At 33.3% G+C, this 22,682-nt stretch overlaps 2 protein-coding genes across 2 annotated transcripts; both read left to right on the top strand.

Annotated features, from left to right (window-relative positions):
- Positions 1-2,913: 2,913 nt before the first annotated feature.
- On the top strand, positions 2,914-6,589 carry LOC25489963 (increased DNA methylation 1). Its single transcript, XM_013606330.3, has 3 exons — positions 2,914-3,049; positions 3,410-3,496; positions 3,989-6,589. The coding sequence occupies exon 3, from the start codon at positions 4,021-4,023 to the stop codon at positions 6,421-6,423; it is 2,403 nt and encodes an 800-aa protein (XP_013461784.1). The 5' UTR covers positions 2,914-3,049; positions 3,410-3,496; positions 3,989-4,020; the 3' UTR covers positions 6,424-6,589.
- Positions 6,590-9,269: 2,680 nt separating this feature from the next.
- Positions 9,270-11,801, top strand: LOC25489964 (uncharacterized). The gene has a single exon (XM_013606331.1). It carries the CDS (start codon positions 9,270-9,272, stop codon positions 11,799-11,801), a length of 2,532 nt encoding a protein of 843 aa, XP_013461785.1.
- Positions 11,802-22,682: the final 10,881 nt, after the last annotated feature.

The following is a 22,682-nucleotide window of genomic DNA, read 5'->3' on the forward strand; positions in this document are numbered from 1 at the left end:
AACAAGAAGTCATCTTAAAGAGACTTAATACTACAACAAAATAAGTATTAGATTCATAGTTATTCTTGTAAGTATGTGAGTCATTTTGGTTTACTCTATGTACAAAATATTATTTGTTTTAAATTTATTTGCTTTTAGCTCTTACTAATTTTTTAGTCATGTAAAATTTGTTTATGTTCGAATTGGTCACTGTAAAACGTGTCTAAATAAACTTTAGTCCTTATTATGCATTTAATATTGGTGGGACACAAATCAAATATTCTAAACAAGTTTTACGGGGACTAAGTTTTTGTAATGATCAAAGATTTTTTGTTATATTTACAAAGAATAAAAATAAAAAATAATTCTTAGAAGGACTAAAATTGTAGGGATCATATTCATATTTAAACAAAAAAATGCATGCTAACAACTCATTTCAAGTGCAGCACAATATGAAACTGTAAATCCCAGACGACTTAAGTTCTTCACTTGCATGCTTTTTGATTTTTTTTTTAGAATGTTACATATCTCAAAATTGCTCCAAATCAAGCTCACTTAATTGTAAAGTTATTATGGAATGAGCTACTAAAAAAATGCATCTTGTTGGTAGAGATAGTTTCAAACAATTCTTATAAGTTTTCCTTCAACCATGCAATTCCATACCTGTATGGTTCTAGGATCTCGTTCATTCCAATGTGAACTCGGTCTATCTAAAAGCGGTCAGAAGTTGGTCATTTTTTTGTCTTGTGCAACAACGATCAGTCTCCACCCTCTTTAGTCTCATGTGTCACATGGAGCAACTATAACTATATACAATAGGGAAATGATATATGAACAACCCAATGGTTGCCCCACACGTATTTTAATATGGTAAAGTGTACAATTTGATCTTTTTAATGTTTTTTTTTCTTGAGATGCGTGCAAGCCTTAGTTGAACAGTGGAAGAGACATACGGTGTGAAAAAGGTTGTTTGCATTTGGATGTCAATATAACACCACTCTATACAATATCCACCTTTAAACAAGTAAGATTTTTTACAAGAAAACCAGAGTGCATAAAAATGACTTTTTTTACATCAAGATAAGTGAAAGAGATTTTGAGATAGAAAGGAAGATCAAACTCCAATTTTTAAAGGTTAATCGGAAATTTTTTTTTTTTAATAATTCATTATCTCTTCCACGTAATTTTCATTGAAGAGTATATTGAATAAGTTACACATTAAGTGTACGGTTCTCTTCACCAAGTTGCCTTCCTTCTATGCATTTTTATTCCATGTAAAGCATTCAACATCATCACCCCTTACGTTTACACGGTCCTGATTTATTTATTTCCCAAACACATTTTTCATAGCAAGTGTCGTAATCATCTACTTCATTATAAATTTCAAAGTAATGAAATTCATTCAACCATGAAAATCTACAAAAGTATAGTTCAGCTTTTACAATGATCCAAGTCCTAAAAGAAAATGAGTGAGTTTCTCTATATTTTAATTTGAATGATCCAAGATCAATATTTTTATCTTTACAGTGAACACGAAGCTTGGTATCAGTTAATTTGTTGGTAATGGAAACAGATATTTTATTTTTACGGAGTATACTTTCACCATCTTGAAATTGCAAAGCAACAAGAATGGTTAGCAACATAAGAATTGATAACACAATATTTGAGACTAAAATCCTCATACTTGCACAATATGTTCACTTCTACATTGACATTAAAAAATATGATCTAGTTGTTTTTGTGTTTATATATATAGTTGAACCTAATCAAAGAGACATTTTTAAAAAAATTAAAAATTCCAATTAATAAAATATAAAATGTTTTTTTTTAAGGGAATATAATATAAAATGTTATCAATTAACGTGTCGTTTACTCTGTAGAAAATATTTTATTGATGTAATATAAAACGTTATTACTCTAGTCGTTGTTACAGTATTTAACTCCAAATAGTTTTATTGTCCTTCATCTACATTAAAACGTTAGGACTTACTTCCTCCGATCACGTTTACAAGTAAAAAACTATTTTTATTTTATGTTCATTGAATACTTGATGTTTTTTTCAATTTAATTGTGGAGAAGTGGAATGGAATTGGTGCGATACATTTGGTTAGGTTAAATAATTACAAACTTAATAAAGCAAATGAGCGGGAAAAAATTAGGTTAAATTGCTGCAAAACTAACAAAATTAATAATTTAACCTAATTTTTTCCCGCTCATTTGCTTTATTAGGGTTGCAATTATTTAACCTAACCAAGTCCATCTAAAGAAATGCATCGCATCAATTCCATTCCTATCTTCTTGCCTTTTTTTTTGTTAATATTAAGAAGATTTTAGAAGAATCTGCTGCAAATCTAACAAAATTAATAAATAAGGATTTAATATTAAGAAGATTTTGGAAGAACTTTTTTTATTGTTGGAGAGAAAATCAACATTGAATATTTCGGTTTGTTACAAATTCATTTTGATTATTATTTTTTATTTAAATAATGACATGTAATTGATTTAATACACATGGATATTAAAAAAATGAAAAATAAAATTAATTGTACAAGCAGCACAGCGCATAAATTAAGTTACGAGTTTGAGGTTGAAATTCAAAGAATTTTGAAATAGGAAAATGTATGAACTCTAATTTGTTTTAAATAGGCAAATCAAAACTCATTGAATTGACTTATTTTTGAGTTTATAAAAAATAATTTATGCATATAAATAAGTTTTTTTATGTTAATTCATAAGTGCTCATTAACAAAAATTACATCCTCATAAATTATTTTTCTATATAAACTATCTTGACAAACTTATAAATAGTAAATTATTTATTTAAAAAAAACTATTTTGCACAAGCTGAAAATTAAATCAATCCTGCCCTTAATATAACACAATAAAAATATAAAATCCCATAAATATAGGAACCCTAGTTGGGCCCAACTTGGAGGACAAGGAAGTAAGTTTGATTGGTCTATAAAAACAAAACAAATTGAACTGAAAAGACTCAATGGTCGTTTGACGGCACTCCATAGTCATCTCGTTTTCTTCTCTCTCTGATTAACTTTCCGGCGAAACACTGAAGGTAAATCTCTCCACTCAATGAAATGATATTATTTTGATTCTCATTAAGCAAAACAACTTTGTTACTAAGAATGTTGTAATTGCCTCTGTTTTTTTTTTTTTTTTTTTGTCTATTTAGAATATATCAAGAATGTTTTTTTTTAAACAATCAAGAATGTTGTAATGTCTCTGAAATTCTAAAAAAAGTTTTTATTTTAAATTTAAAAACATGTTTAGTTAATAATTATCCTAATTTTTTAACAATTTTGTAGCTAAAACCTCTTTCTTTTGGGTCAAGCCAAAACCTAAATCCACAAAAATAGGGTTTATAGTTCGTTTCAATTTTTATAATTTGTCACTTTCTAATCCTATTTTTCTCCAGGGCACAGTATTTTTCTCTAGGGCACAAAAATAGGGTCTTCGCTCTGCATTGAGGCGGCTGCGCCAGTCGTTCCGGTCCATCTTGCATGTAAGTCTACCTCTGTTCCTTCTTATTCTTTGAACATTGCTTATTTTTGTTTTGATATGATTAATATAGTGTATATGCTTCTATTGAAATTTTTATTTGTAGTAATTTGGTGTGAATTTAATCCTAATTATAATTACAAAAAGATGCACTTCAAAGTCCTTTGTGTCTGGTCAATTTATTGTTTTAATATTATTATTACTATTTGATCGGAATCTTGACCAATAGATAGAAGAAAAAGTTGTTTATTGATATGAAAACTCTCCAAGAATCTTCTCAAGATTCCTTTCTTTCCTCTGGTTTTTGAAATCTAGCACATATCTAATCTGCTAGACTTTAACTTTAACATGTTGAAATTTATTTAAGTACCATTTGTTGAAACTTGGTTTTATCTTTGTTGTGGTATGTTGATATAGTTATTGGTGGATTTCTATTAGAAATAGTAGCGTATCTGAAATTTTAGTAACAACAAAGTTATGTTTACGTGCATTGCAGTGCAGATTTGTATATGATTTGGATTTTTTGATATGGCTTCTCGTTCAGTACCTCCTGATATCAACATAAAACCTGAGCATTGTCCAGAAGCTGTAAGAGAATGGTACCGCTTAACAGGACTACAAGATCGTAAAGAAAGTGCTGGTAGAAAGAATTTGGCTTTGAAAGCAAAACAACATCTTCTTTCTTTGGGTTGGAAGTTTTGGTACATTGACAAAAATTGCAAGTGGGAATTGCGTTATACTTCTCCTAACAATGGGAAAAACCATATTACTCTTAGAAAAGCCTGTGAGAGTTGCATTGAAGAAGGAGGGTGTTCCCCCGAACGCCCTTCAACTGCAGCAATAACGTCAATTTCTTCGCCTCCACTACAGTTGAAAAAGAGATCGAGAGAATCCGAGGAAACAGAAGGAACAACAATTTCTCTGTCTCCATTGCAGTCGAAAAAGAGACCGAGAGAATCTGAGGAAACAGCAGCAATATCAATTTATTCGTCTCCTTTACAATCGAAAGAGCTACCGAGAGAATCCCAGGAAGCAGCAGCAACATCAATCTATTGGTCTCCATTGCCGTCGAAAGAGAAACTGAGAGAATCCGAGGAGGAAGCAGCAGCAACTACAATTTCTTTGTCTCCATTAAAGCGACCGAGTGAATCCGAGGAAGCAGCAGCAATATCAATTTCTTCTGAATCAGATGAATCAACTTCTGATGACGATTCTGAAGCCTCTAGTGCCAGTTCTGAATCAACTTCTGATGAGGATTCTGAAACCTCTAGTTCCGGGGATGTTAATAAGGCTATAGTAGGTACGGTACCAACATCAATGGAAAATGAGAAGCATGTGAGTAAATTTGAATCAGAACTTAATGATTCGGTAGGTAGTGATAAAAGAGGAAAGGTTTTAAAAACGAGTTTAATGGAGAAGAATTCAGAGGATTGTGGTAGAAGAGGGAAAGTATTAAAGACAAGTATAATGGAGAAAAATTCAGAGGCTTCTAGTAAGAGAGGGAAGGTATCAAAGACGGAAGGTAAAAGAGAAAGGTATTCACTAGTTTCTTGGTTGATAAAGAATCAAGTTTTGGTTTCAGGGACTAATGTATTCTGTCGTGGTAGAAACAATGTTGTCAAAAGAGGGGGTTTATTTTCTGATGGCATAGTTTGTGATTGTTGTCGTGTTAATTTCAATGTCACTGGATTTGAGGCTCATGCTGGTTGTACAAGACATAGACCAACCACTAGTATCTTGTTGGGAGATGGAAGGTCGTTGTTGGACTGTCAAAGGGAAGCTCTTAGTTCACGTGATGAAAAGCGGAATCATTGTATTGCTGAAGCAAATTCTGAAGCAGGGAATCATTGTGTTGCCCAATTAAATTCTGACGCGGGGAATCATTATGTTGCTGAAGGAAATTCTGATGTACTAGTAAATTCTGAAGCGGGGAATCATTGTGTCGCCGAAGGAAATTCTGAAGTAGGGAATCACTGTGTTGCCAAAGCAAATTATGAAGCAAATAACGATACTGTTTGTTCTATTTGTGATTTGGGAGGTGACATAGTACTGTGTGATCAATGTCCTTCTGCATTCCACCTCAGTTGTTTAGGTCTCGATCGAGTTCCGGATGGCGATTGGTTCTGTCCAACATGTTGTTGCAAAATATGCTATCGACCCAAATGCAAGCAAGAATGTGCAGATGGCAATGACAGCAATATTCTTGTTTGTGTTCAATGTGCACAAAAGTTTCATTTTGGGTGTGTAAAGGCTTTAGGACTTGGATCAAGTCACATTGAGAGCAATGGTGAAAAGAAGAATTGGTTTTGCAGTGTAGTTTGTGGTAACATGTTCTTATGTCTAAAGAAGTTGTCAGGGAAACCAATAACAGTTGCAGCTAATCTAACTTGGACATTATTGAAGAATGTGAGTAATGATGATCAATTTAGTCAAAAGAAGATAAAGTTGAATATGGCTCTTGATGTATTGTATGAGAGTTTTAACCCAACTATTGATGCTTTATCCGGAAGAGAATTGATTAAAGATGTTGTTTTTAGTAGAGGCTCACAACATAAACGCTTGAACTTTCATAGTTTCTATAATGTGATTTTAGAGAAAATGGGTAAAGTCATTTCGGTTGCAACTATAAGGATTTATGGTCAAAAGGTTGCAGAGATAGTTTTTGTAGCTACCAAGGAACAATATCGAAGACAAGGAATGTGTCGTTTGTTGATGCACGAGCTTGAGGAACAGTTGACACGCTTAGGAGTTGGAAGCTTGGTTTTGCATTCCTCCGAGGATGCTATAGACACGTGGACAAAAGCGTTTGGTTTTGCTAGGATAACCGGAGAAGACAAGTGTCAATTTGTTGATAAAACTTTCTTAGAATTTCAGAACACTATCATGTGCCATAAATCCCTGAATAGACCTGTATGGCCTTGTATTGCTTGATGGTAGTTATATTACGACAGTCATAAAAATGTCTTTGATGGTATAGTTTCTTTTAGACATGTTTTTAATGATGTACTTTTTTTTCTAGGGATTTTTAATGATATGGTTTGTAAATACATTTCTGTTTGTTTTCATTTTTCAATAGATAACCAACCATTTATGTTTTGCTGTGATCACCATTCCATCATAGTTTGAATTGTAGTGTTAAATACTATGATCAATTGATCATATTGATACTGACATCATTTGGTGTTAGAGAATAGAGTACCATCGTCAAGCAAAAGGGAGAGGAACACAACTATGGTTAAAAGTGAAAGTGAAACACCAAGGTGTTTTGTCGTGCAACATTTGTTAACTCTTGGCCTTAGTCACACAATTTTGGTAGAAGTTATTTTTATATCATTACAGGAACAATTTGGCCTTAGTCTCACAATTTTGTTGAGCACTGCATTTATGTCAAACTGTTGGTATATATAGCAGAGTTATATACACATTTAGATGATATAATAATGAAGCCCATATTCATTATAAAATTCAATACAAACCGACCTGATGTCATTTTAAATATTAAACACCATTACTTTCCAACTTATAATTTTGATTCAGTGTCCAACTATACCTTTGTCGTTAATGTTATATTGAATTTTCTTTTTAATAAAAAACTACCAAGATCTGTAAATCAGTAAAAAGGTTAATTAATAGTAATACTATTGTCATCGATACCTTATTTTGGAAAAACATTATAAAGTTTACATGAAAATTGAGGAAGAGAAGACACTGAAATTGATTGATTTTTCAATTAAAAAACATATTTGATCAAAACAAATCAACAAATCAAATTTATGGTTGGGTCAAAAAACATATAACTGTTTTTTTTAAGAAACATATATCTTTTTTTATTAACTTAAAAATATTTTTTGATTATCTTAGAATTTTATGGTTGGACAAAACCTCATAAAACCAACTCGGAAGCTGAACAACATGTCTCTTAATAACCTCTTATCAAGAATCAAATCTATGGGAGACTTGAGTTTTTCCCAATACACCCCTCACGCTTAACAGTAACACTATTGAGCTTGGTGCGTTGATATAAATGGTGGGTAACCCGAATCGATAGACTTTGATACCATGTTTTTTTAGGGAAGACTTTGATACCATGTTGAAATTAGGTCTAACTCATTCTTAAAAATCAATTTTATGGGATTGTGTTAGGTCCAACCACAATTTTCAAGAGATTAAAAACAAATCAAAGATAATAAAATAAAAGTAAAAAAACGTTGATCATAAAAATAAAAAGGTTCCATCAAAAGAAAAAAAAAGGTTAAATTAATTTTTTTTTTATGTTGAGAAAGGTTAAATTTAATTTTATAAGTCTAATTTAAAAATAAGTGATAATAATTTTCCTAATTTTTGAACAATTTTTAGGTTTTTAAGTTAAGGTAAAACAATTGTCAAACTCAAACATCTTTCTTGGATCAAGCTAAAACCTAAACCCACAAAAATAGGTTTTATTGTTTCAAGTCAAGCTAAAACCTAAATCCACAAAATAGGTTATATTGTTTCAATATAGAAAGTTCTCCTTCTATTCCTATTATTTCCCCACCGCCGTCTTCTCTGCATGCATGTAAGCCTACTTGTCTTCTTTTTTTTACTGCTTATACTTTTGTCAGCGTTCATACCTTGCTTGTGTCATGGTGTTTTAATCTTATTCTTGTTTTAAGGTCAATTAATGGTTTTGTTTTTAGTTTTTCTTTTCCTTTCAATACAAACAATATTAGTATTACTTGGTTATTGTTAGAATTATTTCAAGAGTGAGGATCGGTCCATATGTGATCGAGGTAGTTTCAAAAAAATTCATTTCAACATCCTTGTCTGGTGTACTGGCTTGCTGTTTTCTGGTGTGTGGGTTGTGCAGCAGCCGTTTTTTGGGTTCTGCGGTGTTGAGGCAGTGGAGCTGTAGCTTATGGTATTCAAATCGCTAAGGTGGTAGGATTTTGGTGTGGTGCGCAGTACTTCTGTTTTTTTCTGGTGGTTTTTTGGCTCCTGTTTGGTTTTGGTTGGAGCTGCCTATTGCTCTTTTATCTTTTTTTTCCAAGCTTAGGTGATGAGGCATGGTTATGCATGCATGCGGTCTTTTAGCATGTATAGCTCCACATCATTATTAGGAGTTTTTGGTTGGGGCGTGTTGGGTTCTTGGCGTTCCGTCTATATGCGGTGCCGTTGTTTGTATTTCTCTTTGTGCCTTTCCGCGGTTTTAATGCTCCTTGCATTTTACGGACGTGAATAATATTAGCCATTTAAAAAAAAAAAAAAAAATTCTTGTCTGGTCTTCCGTTTTAATAGTATTGTTATTTGATAGGAACTCTAGATCGAAAGGTAAAAGAAAATGTCGTTTATCGATGGAAAGCTCTATTGTACATATATGGCATGTGTGTAGAAACATAAAACTAAAACCTAATTAGGGACAGAATTTGTATGAAATCAAAGCATATGCCACAAAAGGTAAATGGTAAATTTGGAGGACATACCAAGCCTTGAATCTTAAGTAAACAAATAGTCTAACTGAAAATTGACTGTAATAAATCAAGCATAGGAGAACGAACATTATAGCTTGATCATTTTCAAAATCAACTAATCAAGCATAGGAGAACAATATAGCTTGATGCATTGATTTTTTGTGAGAATGGATTAATATGCATTTGTTGTGGAATTGAGTTTTATTTTTGTTGGGGTATGTTGATATCGTTATTAGTAAATTTCTATTAGAAACAGTAGTGTATCTGAAATTTTAATAACAACAAAATTGTGTTTTTGTGCAGATTGGTATATGAATTGAAGTTTTTGATATGGATTCTCGTTCACTACCTCCTGATATCAACATAGTACCTGAGCATTGTCCAGAAGCTGTAAGAGAATGGTACCGCTTAACAGGACTACATGATCCTAAAGAAAGTGCTGGTAGAAAGGATTTGACTTTGAAAGCAAAACAACATCTTCTTTCTTTGGGTTGGAAGTTATGGTACATTGACAAAAATGGTAAGCGGGAATTGCGTTATACTTCTCCTAACAATGGGAAAAACCATATTACTCTTAAAAAAGCCTGCAAGAGTTGCATTGAAGAAGGAGGGTGTTCCCTCAAACACCCTTCAACTCCAGCACCAGTAACAGCAGCAACAATAATTTCTTTGTCTCCATCACAGTCGAAAAAGCGTCCTAGAGAATCCGAGGAAGCTGGAGCTAGAGCATTTTCTTTTTCTCAACTACAGCCGACGGAGCGACAGAGAAAATCTGAGGAAACAGCAGCAACATCAATTTATTCGTCCTGTTTACTTTCTGAAGAGCAACCGAGAGAATCCGAGGAAGAAGTGACAACAACATCAATATATTGGTCTCCATTACAGTCGAATGAGCAACTGAGAGAATCCGTGGAAGCAGCAGCAACAACAACAATTTCTTTGTCTCCATTACAGTCGAAAGAGCGACTGAGAGAATCTGAGGAAGCAGCAGCAATATCAATATATTCATCTCCATTACAGCTGAAAGTGCAACCGAAGGAATCCGAGGTATCAGTAGCAAGAGGATTTTCTTTGTCTCCATTTCAGTCGATTGAGCGACTGAGAGCATCTGATGAAGCAGCAGCAACAACAATTTCTTCGTCTCCATTACAGTTGAAAGAGCAACCGAGAGAATCTGAGGAAGCATTAGTAAGAGCATTTTACTTGTCTCCATTACAGTCGAAAGAGCGACTGCGAGAATGCGAGGAAGCAGCAGCAACATTAATTTATTCGTTTCCATTACAGATAAAAGAGCAATGGAGAGAATCTGATGAAGCAGCATCAAAAACAATTTCTCTGTCTCCATTACAGCCGAAAAAGCAACCAAATGAATCCGAGGAAGCAGCAGCAATAGCAATGTCTTTGAAATCCTTTGAATTTACTTCTAATGAGGATTCTGAAGCCTCTAGTTTCATTTCTGTTAAAAAAGCCACGGTTACTACATTATCAACATCAACGGAAAATGAGAAGCATGTGATTCAATCTAAACCAGAAGTTACTAATTCGGTGGGTAGTGGTAAAAGAGGGAAGGTATTAAAGAGAGAAGGTATAAGGGAAAGGTATTCACTTGTTTCTTGGTTGATAAAGAATAAAGTTTTGGTTTCAGGGACTAATGTGCTCTGTCGTGGTAGTAACAATGTTGTTACAAGCGGGAGTATATATTGTGATGGTATTGTTTGTGATTGTTGTAATGTTAATTTCACTCTCGCTGGATTTAAGGATCATGCTGGTTGTACAAGACCTACATCATCCACTGGTATCTTCTTGGAAGATGGAAGGTCGTTGTTGGAATGTCAAAGGGAAGCTATGAGTTCACGTGATCAAAATGATAATCATTGTATTGCCGAAGCAAACTATGAAGCAAATAATGATACTGTTTGTTCTATTTGTGGTTTTGGACGTGACATAGTACTATGTGATCGATGTCCTTCTGCATTCCACCTCAGTTGTTTAGATCTTGATCGAGTTCCGGATGGTGATTGGTTCTGTCCAACTTGTTGTTGCAAAATATGTTGTCGACCTAAATGTAAACAAGAATGTACAGATACCAATGATAACAATATTCTTGTTTGTGTTCAATGTGAGCAGAAATTTCACTTTGGGTGTGTAAAGGCAACAGGATATGAATCTAGTCACATGGAGAGTAATGTTAAAAAGAAGAATTGGTTTTGCAATATAGTTTGCGTGAACAGGTTCATATGTCTAAAGAAGCTATTGTGGAAACCAATTAAGGTTGCAGACAATCTAACTTGGACACTGTTGAAGAATGTGAATAGTGATGATGATGGCAGAGATTTTTCTTCTGATGAGTTTAGTCAAAAGAAGCGTAAGTTAAATGTGGCTCTTCATGTATTGTATGAGAGTTTTTATCCAACTATTGATGCTTTATCTGGAAGAGAGTTGATTAGAGACATTGTTTTTAGTAGAGACTCGGTACATAAGCGCTTGAACTTTTGTGGTTTCTATAATGTGATTTTGGAGAAAATGGAGGAAGTGATTTCGGTGGCTACTATAAGGATTTATGGTCACAAGGTTGCTGAGATAGTTTTCTTGGCCACCAAGAAAGAACATCGAGGACAAGGAATGTGTCGTTTGTTGATGGATGAACTTGAGAAACAATTGACTCGCTTAGGAGTAGAAAGCATGGTTTTGCATTCATCCGAGGATGCTATAGACACATGGACAAAATCTTTTGGTTTTGAGAGGATGACAGGTAAAGACAAGCGTCAATTTGTTGATATTACTTTCTTAGAATTTCAGGACACTGTCATGTGCCTTAAACCACTGAAGAAACCTAAATGGCCTTACACTGCGTGGCTGTAGTTATAGTTTTATGACAGTCATAAAAATGTTTATGATTGTATAATTTCTTTAGGATATGTTCTAATTATTTACTTTTTTTGAGGGATTTTTAATGATTTACTTTGCAAATACATTTTGGTTTGTTTTCATTTTTCAAATAGATAATCATTCATGGTTTTGCTGTTATCTACTTATCATCATTTTGCATCATAGTTTGAATTATAGCGTTAAATACTACCATCTCCAAGCAAAAGGGTGAGGGACACAATTCTGATTTAAAGAAGTTTCTTTTGTATACTGTGTTTGGTTCTCTCTAATCCGTTGCTTTGTTTCTCACCTAATGTCATTTGGTGTGGTTTTAATGGATTGTCGTGGGTCTTGTACCCCTTTACTTAATTCTGGATTGTGTAGGTCAAGTACCAATTATATATACTTTTTTTTTTTTTTTTGAAGGATACCAATTATATATACTTAATTCCACTTTAAATAAAGTTTTGCCTTAAAAAAATATATATATATTTTCTTTGTAATGACACTAGTCCAATCAAAGAAGAAAAAGGACGGATGATTACATACACTTACATCATTGTGTCTACGAGTTTATTTGATAAAATTAAACTATAAGTTCGTTAATAGCTGAAAAACTAATTTATGATTAACGGCGGATAGGTGAAAAGGTAGCTGATTAAAATTAAAATGTTTGGTAAAATTAACTTTCTAAGTAAGTGATAAATATAAAATGACGTAAGAGTACAAGAATGTTTATTTTTGGCTTAATTGCACTTTTGGACCCCTATCTTTCCAAAAGTTGCGGTTATGGACCCCTAACTAATTTAAATACAAAACAAACCCCTATGTTTTGATTCTTTGGCAGTTTTAGACCCCCAGTCCATTGTTGACTCGGTCAACGCTGACGTGGCACCCTAAGTGAGGTGCCACGTGTCAAATATTTTTTTTTTGTTTTGCCTTGGGGGTCCAAAACTGCCAAAGAATCAAAACATAGGGGGCCGTTTTGTATTTAAATTAGTTAGGGGTCCATAACCGCAACTTTTGGAAAGATAGGGGTCCAAAAGTGCAATTAAGCCTTTATTTTTTATAAATTATATTTATAAACATTTTTAACTAATATTTTTTTTTTGAAAGAACTAATATATTTATCTTAAATATTTTAGTATATAAGTATTTTTTATCTTTAAAATGATAAATGTGATACATGAATTTAGTTGAGATATTTTTTTAACAAATCTTATTTGACTTCAGTATCATGTCTTTTTTTTCTCTTTTTTTAAGGAAAATTATTTCGTTTTATTTGAATTGGTAAATATGTTAAAAGAAAAAAATAATGATAAATTTGGATATATAATCTAGGGGTGTACAAAACCTGACATTGTCTTACAATCCGTCCTAACCCAGCCCAATGCAATGAACCTGGTCAGGTCTAACCTGGTCAAAAGAAAAACAAAGACAAAAATATGGGACATGGCATGGATCTAATTGAAACAGAGTTCATGTTACTCGTCCCATCCCAATTTAATTTAAGGACAAAAGTTTTTTTTTTAATATTATTTTACATACTTTCTCGGACTCAGCCTCCCACACACGGCTCTTTCACTTCCACTTTACTCACTTTCTATTTCGAACCTCAACCTAAGGTTCACTTTGCACACCGTCCCTCCGCACCTCCTCTGATTCAATCTCATGGCGTCGCTTCACCAACCCAGCCTTACACTGTCATAAACCGTTGTTTTTGAGTGACGATTGCACTATTAATTTATGCACCATTTATTTTTGTTATATAGAATACAAAATTTTTGTTAACTTGTAACTGAATGTTGCTACTACTTTTGATAGTTTGTAAGACTATGCTACTTTTGATTATGTTGTTGTTTCCTATGATTTTTAAAACAATTTGTTGATTGGGTTCATGAACGAATTTGATTCTCAAATTTGACCCGATCCAATGTCAGGACCGAGTTCGGATCACATACAACCTAACATAAACCGTGTTTTGCACATCCATGATAAATTCAATAGAAAGAGCTATTTTTAAAAAGCAATTCAATTTGGAACAATATTTCAACGACATGGAACAAAGAAACAAATAATAGAGTAAGCTCCCTTCAAGAAAAAAAAGAGTAACATATAGAAACAAATAAGCTAGTGAGAGAAGCTTGTTACATGAAATACATCTTATTTTTGTAAACAAGCTTATAATAAACTAGTCTACAGGTTATTGCCTTTACCAACATAGCCTATATATCTTTTCATTTTCTTTTGACAAATATCTTTTTCAATCGAGTTATGATACATAGACATCCTTAGATGGCAATACACCTTTTAACATCCACACAAGAATCTGACACGTGGCCATATGAACCCCGCACAAGCACACTTTCTCTTTTCTCTCCTATTCTCTCTTCCTAATGTATGGAATGTACAAGTGTGTATGGGAATAAAGGGTGTTTATGTAACATTTTCCTTTTCAATTTTCTTTCTAAAAAACAAAATAAATTTTAACTTCAAACAAATTTTTAATGAGAATAAAAATTTAAGTGATGTCATATTTTTGGGCTTGGACCAACATATATTGCAAAAAAATAACAAGTTAATACGTCATTAGTTCGGTCCGGTTCATTTGATTTTAAAATTGAAGATCGAGAATTAAACCAATCCAATTCGGTATGGATTGGTTTTTAGGTTTCATATTTTGTCCTAACCTTTTACAACCCTAGTCACAACTGTTTCCTCCAACCCCTAATCGAACTCTCTCCTGCACTGCTGGTTTTTACACGTCCAGTGTAATAATTCGATCACATCCTTATAATATCCTTTTATCATTAATGATTATTTAATTCATTATTCCATGATTTTGAACCGTTTTCTTTGTTGTTGCCACTTGTGTCTCCATATTAGTGGAACATGAATGCACGTGTGAATCAACCAAGAATAGTAGCAGTGTATGTGAAAATTGCTTCTTGCATGTGTTTGAAGATTTTTATATTGAATGTAATGCTATGTCTGGCTATATTTACTCTATGTAAATTTCAAACAGTAATGTAGCTAAACTTTAATGCAGGATTTCAAGCATGACCCCTAGCTTGTTTAGCTCAAATAAAAAACGAGGTAGAAATGATGACGATGAAGAGCGAAGGCGGAAGCAAAGGCGAATGCTCTGTATGAATATGATTATGGCTGCAGCTGCAGCTGCCTTGATATGCATCTATGACCTGTACCTTTTGGAAGAAAGTGACAGTGAAAGTGAAGCCACAGATACTGATAGTGAAGCCACGGACACCGATAGTGAAGCCACAAACACTGACAGTGAAGCCACCGACACTGATAGTGAAAGTACTGGAAGGAAAACTAGTGATCAATAGAAAAGGAAACAACTAAAACTGCAGCTATGGTAAAAAAGTTAAATTCAGGATGAATCAGCTTATACTCTGGTTAAATTGCTAGTGAATTTGAGAACCCTGTTGCAATGTGAATTACGGTATTAACTGATAGTGAGAACATTAAATGCATTTTGATTATACAATTTTCAAGTTTTCGAAGAAATTTATTTTATTGTTTCAAGTAATTAGTAGTTTTGAAAAATTAAACTAAATGGTCTTTAGGAACAATTATGCCTCTTTGCTATGGACAGCTTAATTTCTTGTTCTTCTAATTATCATGTTATCCTAGAGTAGGGTCTGTTAGTATTTGTGGTTCAACAGTTAAGCTACTTCTGCTCATGGAGTAAACTGATCTGCATTAATTTATTTTCCAATAAGAGCTTCTTTTCTTCGCAACCGAGAATCCCCTGGACCCAAACTACCAACTGTGTGGGAACATAGTCAGGTGTTTGTTTTGATATATATACGTAGCAACTTTTTCACCCAAAAACTATGTAGCAACTTTTTCTCTTTGAGCATGCACCTTGTAATGTCCATGATAATTTTTATCCTCATATCAGCTAGACCATGAGGTTTATATGGTTCTATGACTTACTTCCCATCTCTGTACAGAAAGACTCAAACTCATTTGATGTGCACTCACCACCTCCATCACTTCCTAGCACTTTCATTTGTCTTTTTGCTCGCTTTTCAACTATCACCTTGAAGTTTTTTAACATTTGAAACACTTCATCTTTGTCTTTCAACTGATAAACCCACACCATTATGCTAAACTCATCAACAAAGGACACAAAGTACCCATTTACTCCCAATGAAAGTATATCACAGGGACCACATACTTATTATATGAATCACATCAAGTTTGTTTTGTTCTCTCATAGGAGTCTGAGGCCGAAATTTTTTTAGGTTGCTTGCCTATCAAGCAATTCTTTCACATATCTGATGGTACTCTAAATCTTTGGCAAATCACTGACCAATGAATTTGTTTGCAAATTACTTAGACTTTTGAAATTCTAGATGCACACACATGAGAGTCCATAACTATGTTTCACAATTTATCATTTCAGATGCAAGGTATTGGAGTCTTTTGGATTTATCTGAACCTGAAATGTTCTACTTTGAGAGATAGGAGCTCTCAAAATAGTTTTCTGACTTGAATAGAATCCTTTCATTTGATTATTGGCAAGATGCATTATAAAGCCTTTTTCCAACAGTTAGCCCATACTAAGTAGTAAGTAGATTGCTCTTCATGCAAGGTACGTAGATGTGTTGATTGCTTGATGACCTTGCTTACTTTTGATCAAGATCGTCTACGCTTTTATCAGGAATTGTTCTACTGTCGTGGCTGGAGCGTCCTGTATCCAAGTACCATCCATCAGTGCTCCCAAGTCCACTATTTTTAGTCGCCATGAGCAGTATTGGATCATAATCTATATCACTTTCACCGTGAGCCATGCGTGCTACATAGCGTTGGATGTTCTTTCAGTTCATTGGTTTCTTTCCCTTTATATCTTGATTAACACCATTGTTTCTTGATGAAGATTCAACCTGATCACCATCTTTCTTTCAGTTTTGTTGCTAAGATCCTCCTTTCTTGAATTTATCTTTCCTTTTTCACTTGTTACCATTAGATTTCTTAAAAGTTGAGCTTGCAAAGCTTGCTTAATGACACGATATTTGGACCTTTCCATAACTCTTCGCTCATTTGCTTCCAACAAGCATTACAGATCTTCAATTTTCATGTTGGATAAATCTTTGGATTCCTCTATAGCAACTTAAATACAGTCAAGTTGATATAATGTGCATAACCCTGTTCATAATTGTTTGATCAAATACTTCATCATCGCAAGTAACTTTGTTGAAATTCTCTGCAATGTTCTCACTTGGTTCCACCAGCAACAACTCAAACTGCCTCTTCAGTGTTTGTAATTGAACCTTCTTGAGTTTTTCATCACCAACATGATTCTTCTCAAGAATATTCCAACATTTTTTTTTGGCAATAAGTTGCATTCTCTATTTTTTTGGAAATTCATAATGTCTACACAATTTGAATAATATTGCCTTGAAAGCATTCTTCTTCAATTATTTGTTGGTTGCACGTTGGGCATTTGTGGCATCATTAGGATAAGCCTGCACGATTGGTTGAATGACTTTCATAACTTCTTGAAAGCCAAATATCATATTTTATCGATCACAATTCTTGTTGTTGAGAATCAACAGTTTTCCTCCAAAATTGTTGCCAAGATTTTCCATTGAACAAGTCATCTCTACTCCATGATCGAGATAAATGAACATTGAATCTTGCACAAACATCTAACCCCAAAAGCTTGAGGCTCTTGATATCAGTTGTTGGAACATAATTAATTGGTGATGACACACATCACACACACATGCAAATTTTAGAGAGATCAGAATGTTTTGCTGTTATCAGAAGGTTATGTTATGAGATCAAAATGGTCACAACACACTCACACTTAAGAGAGGAAAATAGAAAGAGATGGAAATTTGATTTTTGGTTATGCACTTCACTTCGTGTGGATACTTATACACTTTATTAATTGAGCTCACCTTATTAATTGAATTACAACATATTCAACACTTATACAAGACTCCTATCCTTTTAATTTGAAATATACTTCAACAATTGAAAATAGTAACAAGTAAATGACCAACATAAATTAGGAGTGTTTTAAGGTTTGTTTTAAAAAAATTATTTATATTATGTGATCTTTGTTTTTCAATTATTTCAACTATTGATTTTAAAAATGGTTTTTTCTTTGATTAAATTTGAAAAGATATATTTTTGAAAATAGAGTATTTGTTTTTTAAATTTAACCTTAAATGCAATTTTGGTCCCCTTATTTTACTAAATTCGTAATTTTGATCCCCTTTTGCTTTCCGCAATTTGGTGCTATATTTTCAAAACTTAAGACATTTGGTCCCCCTATTTTAAAAAATTAAGGCATTTGGTCCCCTTCTTCACTTAATCTTCAATTTGGGCTATGGGTATTATTCTATTTTTCATTTTTTTAAAATTTGGAATTTTATATTCTAAAATAAAAACATAATAAAAGAACAGAGGTCTCCTTGAATTTAACTCAGTTGCTATAGACATTGCATAAAAATAAAGATGGGAGAAACATGTATGTTGTTGAAAGAGGTTCGTTAACCTGGTGCATGGGGTTCATATTTAAAGGATAGTAAGAAAGGCTGAGATGCATCAGTTGCATAAACTAAACCCCGAGGTTTATACACCAACGGAACTCCATTTGGTTTTGGACTTTTGACTAAGAAACAACAAAATGAAAGAACATAATCATTAAGGGTGTAAATAGGTTAGGTCGGACCTAACCGAGCTTTATAAGATCTAAGTCTAACTTATTTCAAAAATTATAGGCATGAGTTTGGTCTATTACATGTTATAGCCTCATTTGTAAGGTTTGAACAATCTTTTTTAAAGGTCCGATGAAGTCTAAAAAACTATTTTACACTAAAATCTTTTTTTTGGTTGGGCCGGAGTTTGAACCTCGGACCTTGCATATTTTATGCATTGTCCCTACCAACTAACTAAGCTAAGCTCACGAGGACATTTTACACTAAGATCTATCAACATTTATGGAAATACTACTGAATAGGTAAAATCTTATGAAGGTGCAAAACACATACCTACCATGTGTTATGGTTTCGGTTGAATTTATCTTCTGTGAAAAATAGTAGTTACTTGTGGTTGACTATCCCTAAATTTTGAAATTTTATCTTAAAATCTTTTTTCTTTTAACAATAAAAAATGGAATTTATATTAACCACCAAAAACAGCTCCTGTAGCACAAGATGTGCCAAAAGAGCTACTCTACAAACACAGAGTCATACAAACAAACAAAAAAGCATTACGCGATGCCCAAGCATTGGAAGGGACTTGAGCACCACCTATCTGAACCAAACCTAAAAACAACTTTTTTGCCTTTCAACCAGGCTAAAGACATATATTTAACTTTATCTAACAACCTGGGAATAGAAGTTACAACATTATTGAAAAGTCTGTTATTACGTTCGTTCCATAAAACCCAAACACACAAGAGCCAAATAAGCTGAAGAAAGTCTCTAGTAGCTTTGTCTCCACCTGTCAAGTTCACAAACTGAATAAAATGGTCTAGTAGAACATTGGTATCAACACCTATGATACCCAACCAATGGCGCACAAGAGGCCAAAAAGATGAAAATGCATCAAAAGTTAGAAACAAATGTTGCGCCGTTTCACTCATGCCACAATCTGAAACACACATAGAAGCTTCTGTATCAAGCACCCTTCTTTGAACCAAATTAACTTTAGTAGGCAATCTATCATGAAGCAACCTCCAAGCAAATAAAGAAACCTTCAACGACATCTGGTTATGCCAAATCAAATATGCTACGGGATCCCTAAGAGAAACGTCCTTTGTAGTCAGCAAGTGATATGAACCACGAACAGTGTAACCCTCAACAGGGTCTGGCAACCACACCCACCTGTCTAAAACAAAATCTAGCAGAAAAACATCAGTCAATAAAGCCCTACACTCCTCTAACTCCTCCTCCTCCCAAGCCCACAACCTCCTCCTCCACTTCCACGCCTCCCCACCCCGCTCAACACCAAGAGAGAACAGACCTGCCACTGTAATGGATTTGTTCTCAGAAAGATCGAACAACCTAGTAAACCGCTCACAAAAAGAAACCGATCCTAACCACCTATCATACCAAAACAAAGTGTCTGAACCATCCCCCAACTTCTTAGACACACACTCCCCAAACCAGCCTCCACCAATGTCACCTCCACCGTCCCTAATCCGCCCTACCTCCCTCCACCAAGAAGAACAACTCTGGCCCCTAACCTCCAACCTTCCACCTACTTCGCCATTACGGGCGACTAAGACTCGATACCAAAAGCCACTCCTATCAACTAGCATCCTCCAACAACACTTACCTAACAAAGCCAAATTAAATTCTTTCAACCGTCTCACCCCCAAACCTCCAAACTCCCTGTGAAGGCACACATCATGCCAACCTATCCAAGATATTTTCATATGATCCTCACTCCCCCCAAAAAAAATTTAATAAATAAAGAATCAATAGAAGAGATTATATCTGATGGAGTTTTGAAGAAGGAAAGCGCATAGACAGGTAGAGAGGTCAGGACAGGCTTTAACAGAGATTATATACTTTTAGTCTTTTCCAGAGAAAGGACATGCACCGTCACTGTAAATAATTTTACACTAGCGTCCAATCAAAATTGAATATTTTATAGTTATCTTTTTGAAAAACAATTACAAAACAAACTTACGTGACATGATTGCTTTCAATTGGATGGCGGTGTAAAGTTATCTGTATGTTAGTCATTAAATTTCAATTAAATTTCCCTGGGAAAAAAAAAACTTCGATTTAAATCGTAACAAATACATTCATACATAATCTAAATAATCAACCAATCAAAGATCTTTGCTATTTCCCTTAAAAAAATCAATCGAAGATCTTTGCTTTTAAAAAAAAAAATTAATAAAGAATCTTTCTGATCAAGAAAACAAATCAAAGACTAGTAAAAAAAGGAAGAAAAAAAAAACTTCGATTAAAATTATAATAACAAATCCATACATACATAATCTAAAAAATCAACCAATCAAAAATCTTTGCTTTTAAAAAACAAACAAATAAAGAATCTTTCCGATCAAGAAAATAAATCAAAGATTTGTAAAAAAAAAAAAGTTAAAATAAGAATTAAGATTCAATTTCAATCCTATAAAAGAGCAACATCCACCTCTATCAATCTCTTATAAAAAAAAAATCTCTAAAATTCTGATTTCAAACTTCTATTTGATCAAATTTTGAGTTTTTTTATACTTCTTCACGTTTCACACCTCATATTTAATCAAATTTTTATTTGATTATTTGGAGTTTAGTTTGTTTTAGACTTTTAGCCATTGTTCGCTTCATTGGTTTTAAGTCTCGTTATTCTAATTGTTGACCAGGTAAATTTCTCTTATTTTTTCGTTTTGCTTTTGCATATATGTGTGATGTGGTAGGAAATTCTTTATCTTGTCAAAAAGTGTCTATGAAAATTCTCAAAAAAGACAACTACGGTGTGTGTTTTTTAGTGCAAGTAAAACATTTTTTAAGCATAGTTTTTTTTTTTTTTTTGAAAGGAAGGAAAACACATAGGTTGTTGTTGTTTGTGCTATAATTTGCTGTGTTATGGGTTATATCTGACTCAGACCAGATATTTGTCTTTGGGATTACTACCGCTCTATAGAACTGTAATTTATTTTCTTTTTCTTCGGGCTCTTTTGCCCCCATCATTATAAATAAATAAATTAAACCAAGAACACAATTCTAATTTATAGTATTTTTTTTACAATATTCTTTAATTAATTAGAATAGCACATTTTGATACAAAAATATTTGATATTTTTTTACTAATTTGATTTGTTTACAAAAATAGGTTTTACAGCTATATATTTTTACCCATCAATATAAAAATGCTAATATGGCCCCTTTCAATTCCTAATTTCTTTTTCCAGTATTTTGTCTTCTTTTTCTCGCTCCAGTTTCTGCACGTGAGGCTCTAGTTCACCTTGCATGTAAGCCTACTTCTCTTCTTATTGCTTATACTTGGCTTATGTTTCTAGTCAATGAGTGCTATCATGCGCTTACACATACCTTGCCTTGGCATGTATCTAACCTTATTATTTTTTAACCGTCAATTAATGTTTTTTTTTTTTTTTAGTTCTTTTCCGGTTCAATATTAGTATTAATTATTATATAAGAGTAAGATCATCAATGAATATCGATCAATTCATAAGGAGTTGATTTATAGGTTGTAGTTCAACTCTCGCTTCTAACATGAGGACCTAGGGAGTGATTTATAAATACTAATGTTAGTGCTTGCTTTGTAGGATCTCAAACTATTGATTTTCGTATCAATCCATACGTGATCTAGGTAGTTTCAAAAAGATGCACTTCAACATCCTTTGTTTGTCAATATATTCGTTTTAGTAGTATTACTAATTGATAAGAACTCTAGATCAAAAGGTGGAAGAAAATATTGTTTATTGATATAAAACTATTGCACATATCATGGCATGTGCATAGAAACATAAGATTAACAACTAATTAGAGACAGAATTTGAAATCAACATATGCCAAAAAAGGTAAATAGAAAATTTGGACATGCCCAGCCTTGAGTCTCAAGTAAACAAATACTCTAACCGAAAAGTCAGAGTAATAAATCAAGCATAGGAGGACATTATAGCTTGATAATTTTCAAAATCAACTAATAAACAAAACACAATGTGGAATCTTATTTAAGAGTTCTTATTTATTCATGAAAAATATGTTAAGGTAAGTTCTCTAAGGCGGTAACAGAAACTATTAGAATGAAATATTTTTTAAGTGTCAATTTTGCAGCCATAACATTTTTTTTCCTTCCTGGGCCAAAGATTTTCTCAAACCATAAAAGAATAATCACTTGATCTTTGTACTA

Source organism: Medicago truncatula, chromosome 3, assembly GCF_003473485.1.
Source record: "Medicago truncatula cultivar Jemalong A17 chromosome 3, MtrunA17r5.0-ANR, whole genome shotgun sequence".
NCBI lineage: Eukaryota > Viridiplantae > Streptophyta > Magnoliopsida > Fabales > Fabaceae > Medicago > Medicago truncatula.

Excerpts from the sequence above, each read along its gene's own strand:
- LOC25489964 (XM_013606331.1), top strand. The coding sequence starts at position 9,270 with ATGGATTCTCGTTCACTACCTCCTGATATCAACATAGTACCTGAGCAT.
- LOC25489963 (XM_013606330.3), top strand. The coding sequence starts at position 4,021 with ATGGCTTCTCGTTCAGTACCTCCTGATATCAACATAAAACCTGAGCAT.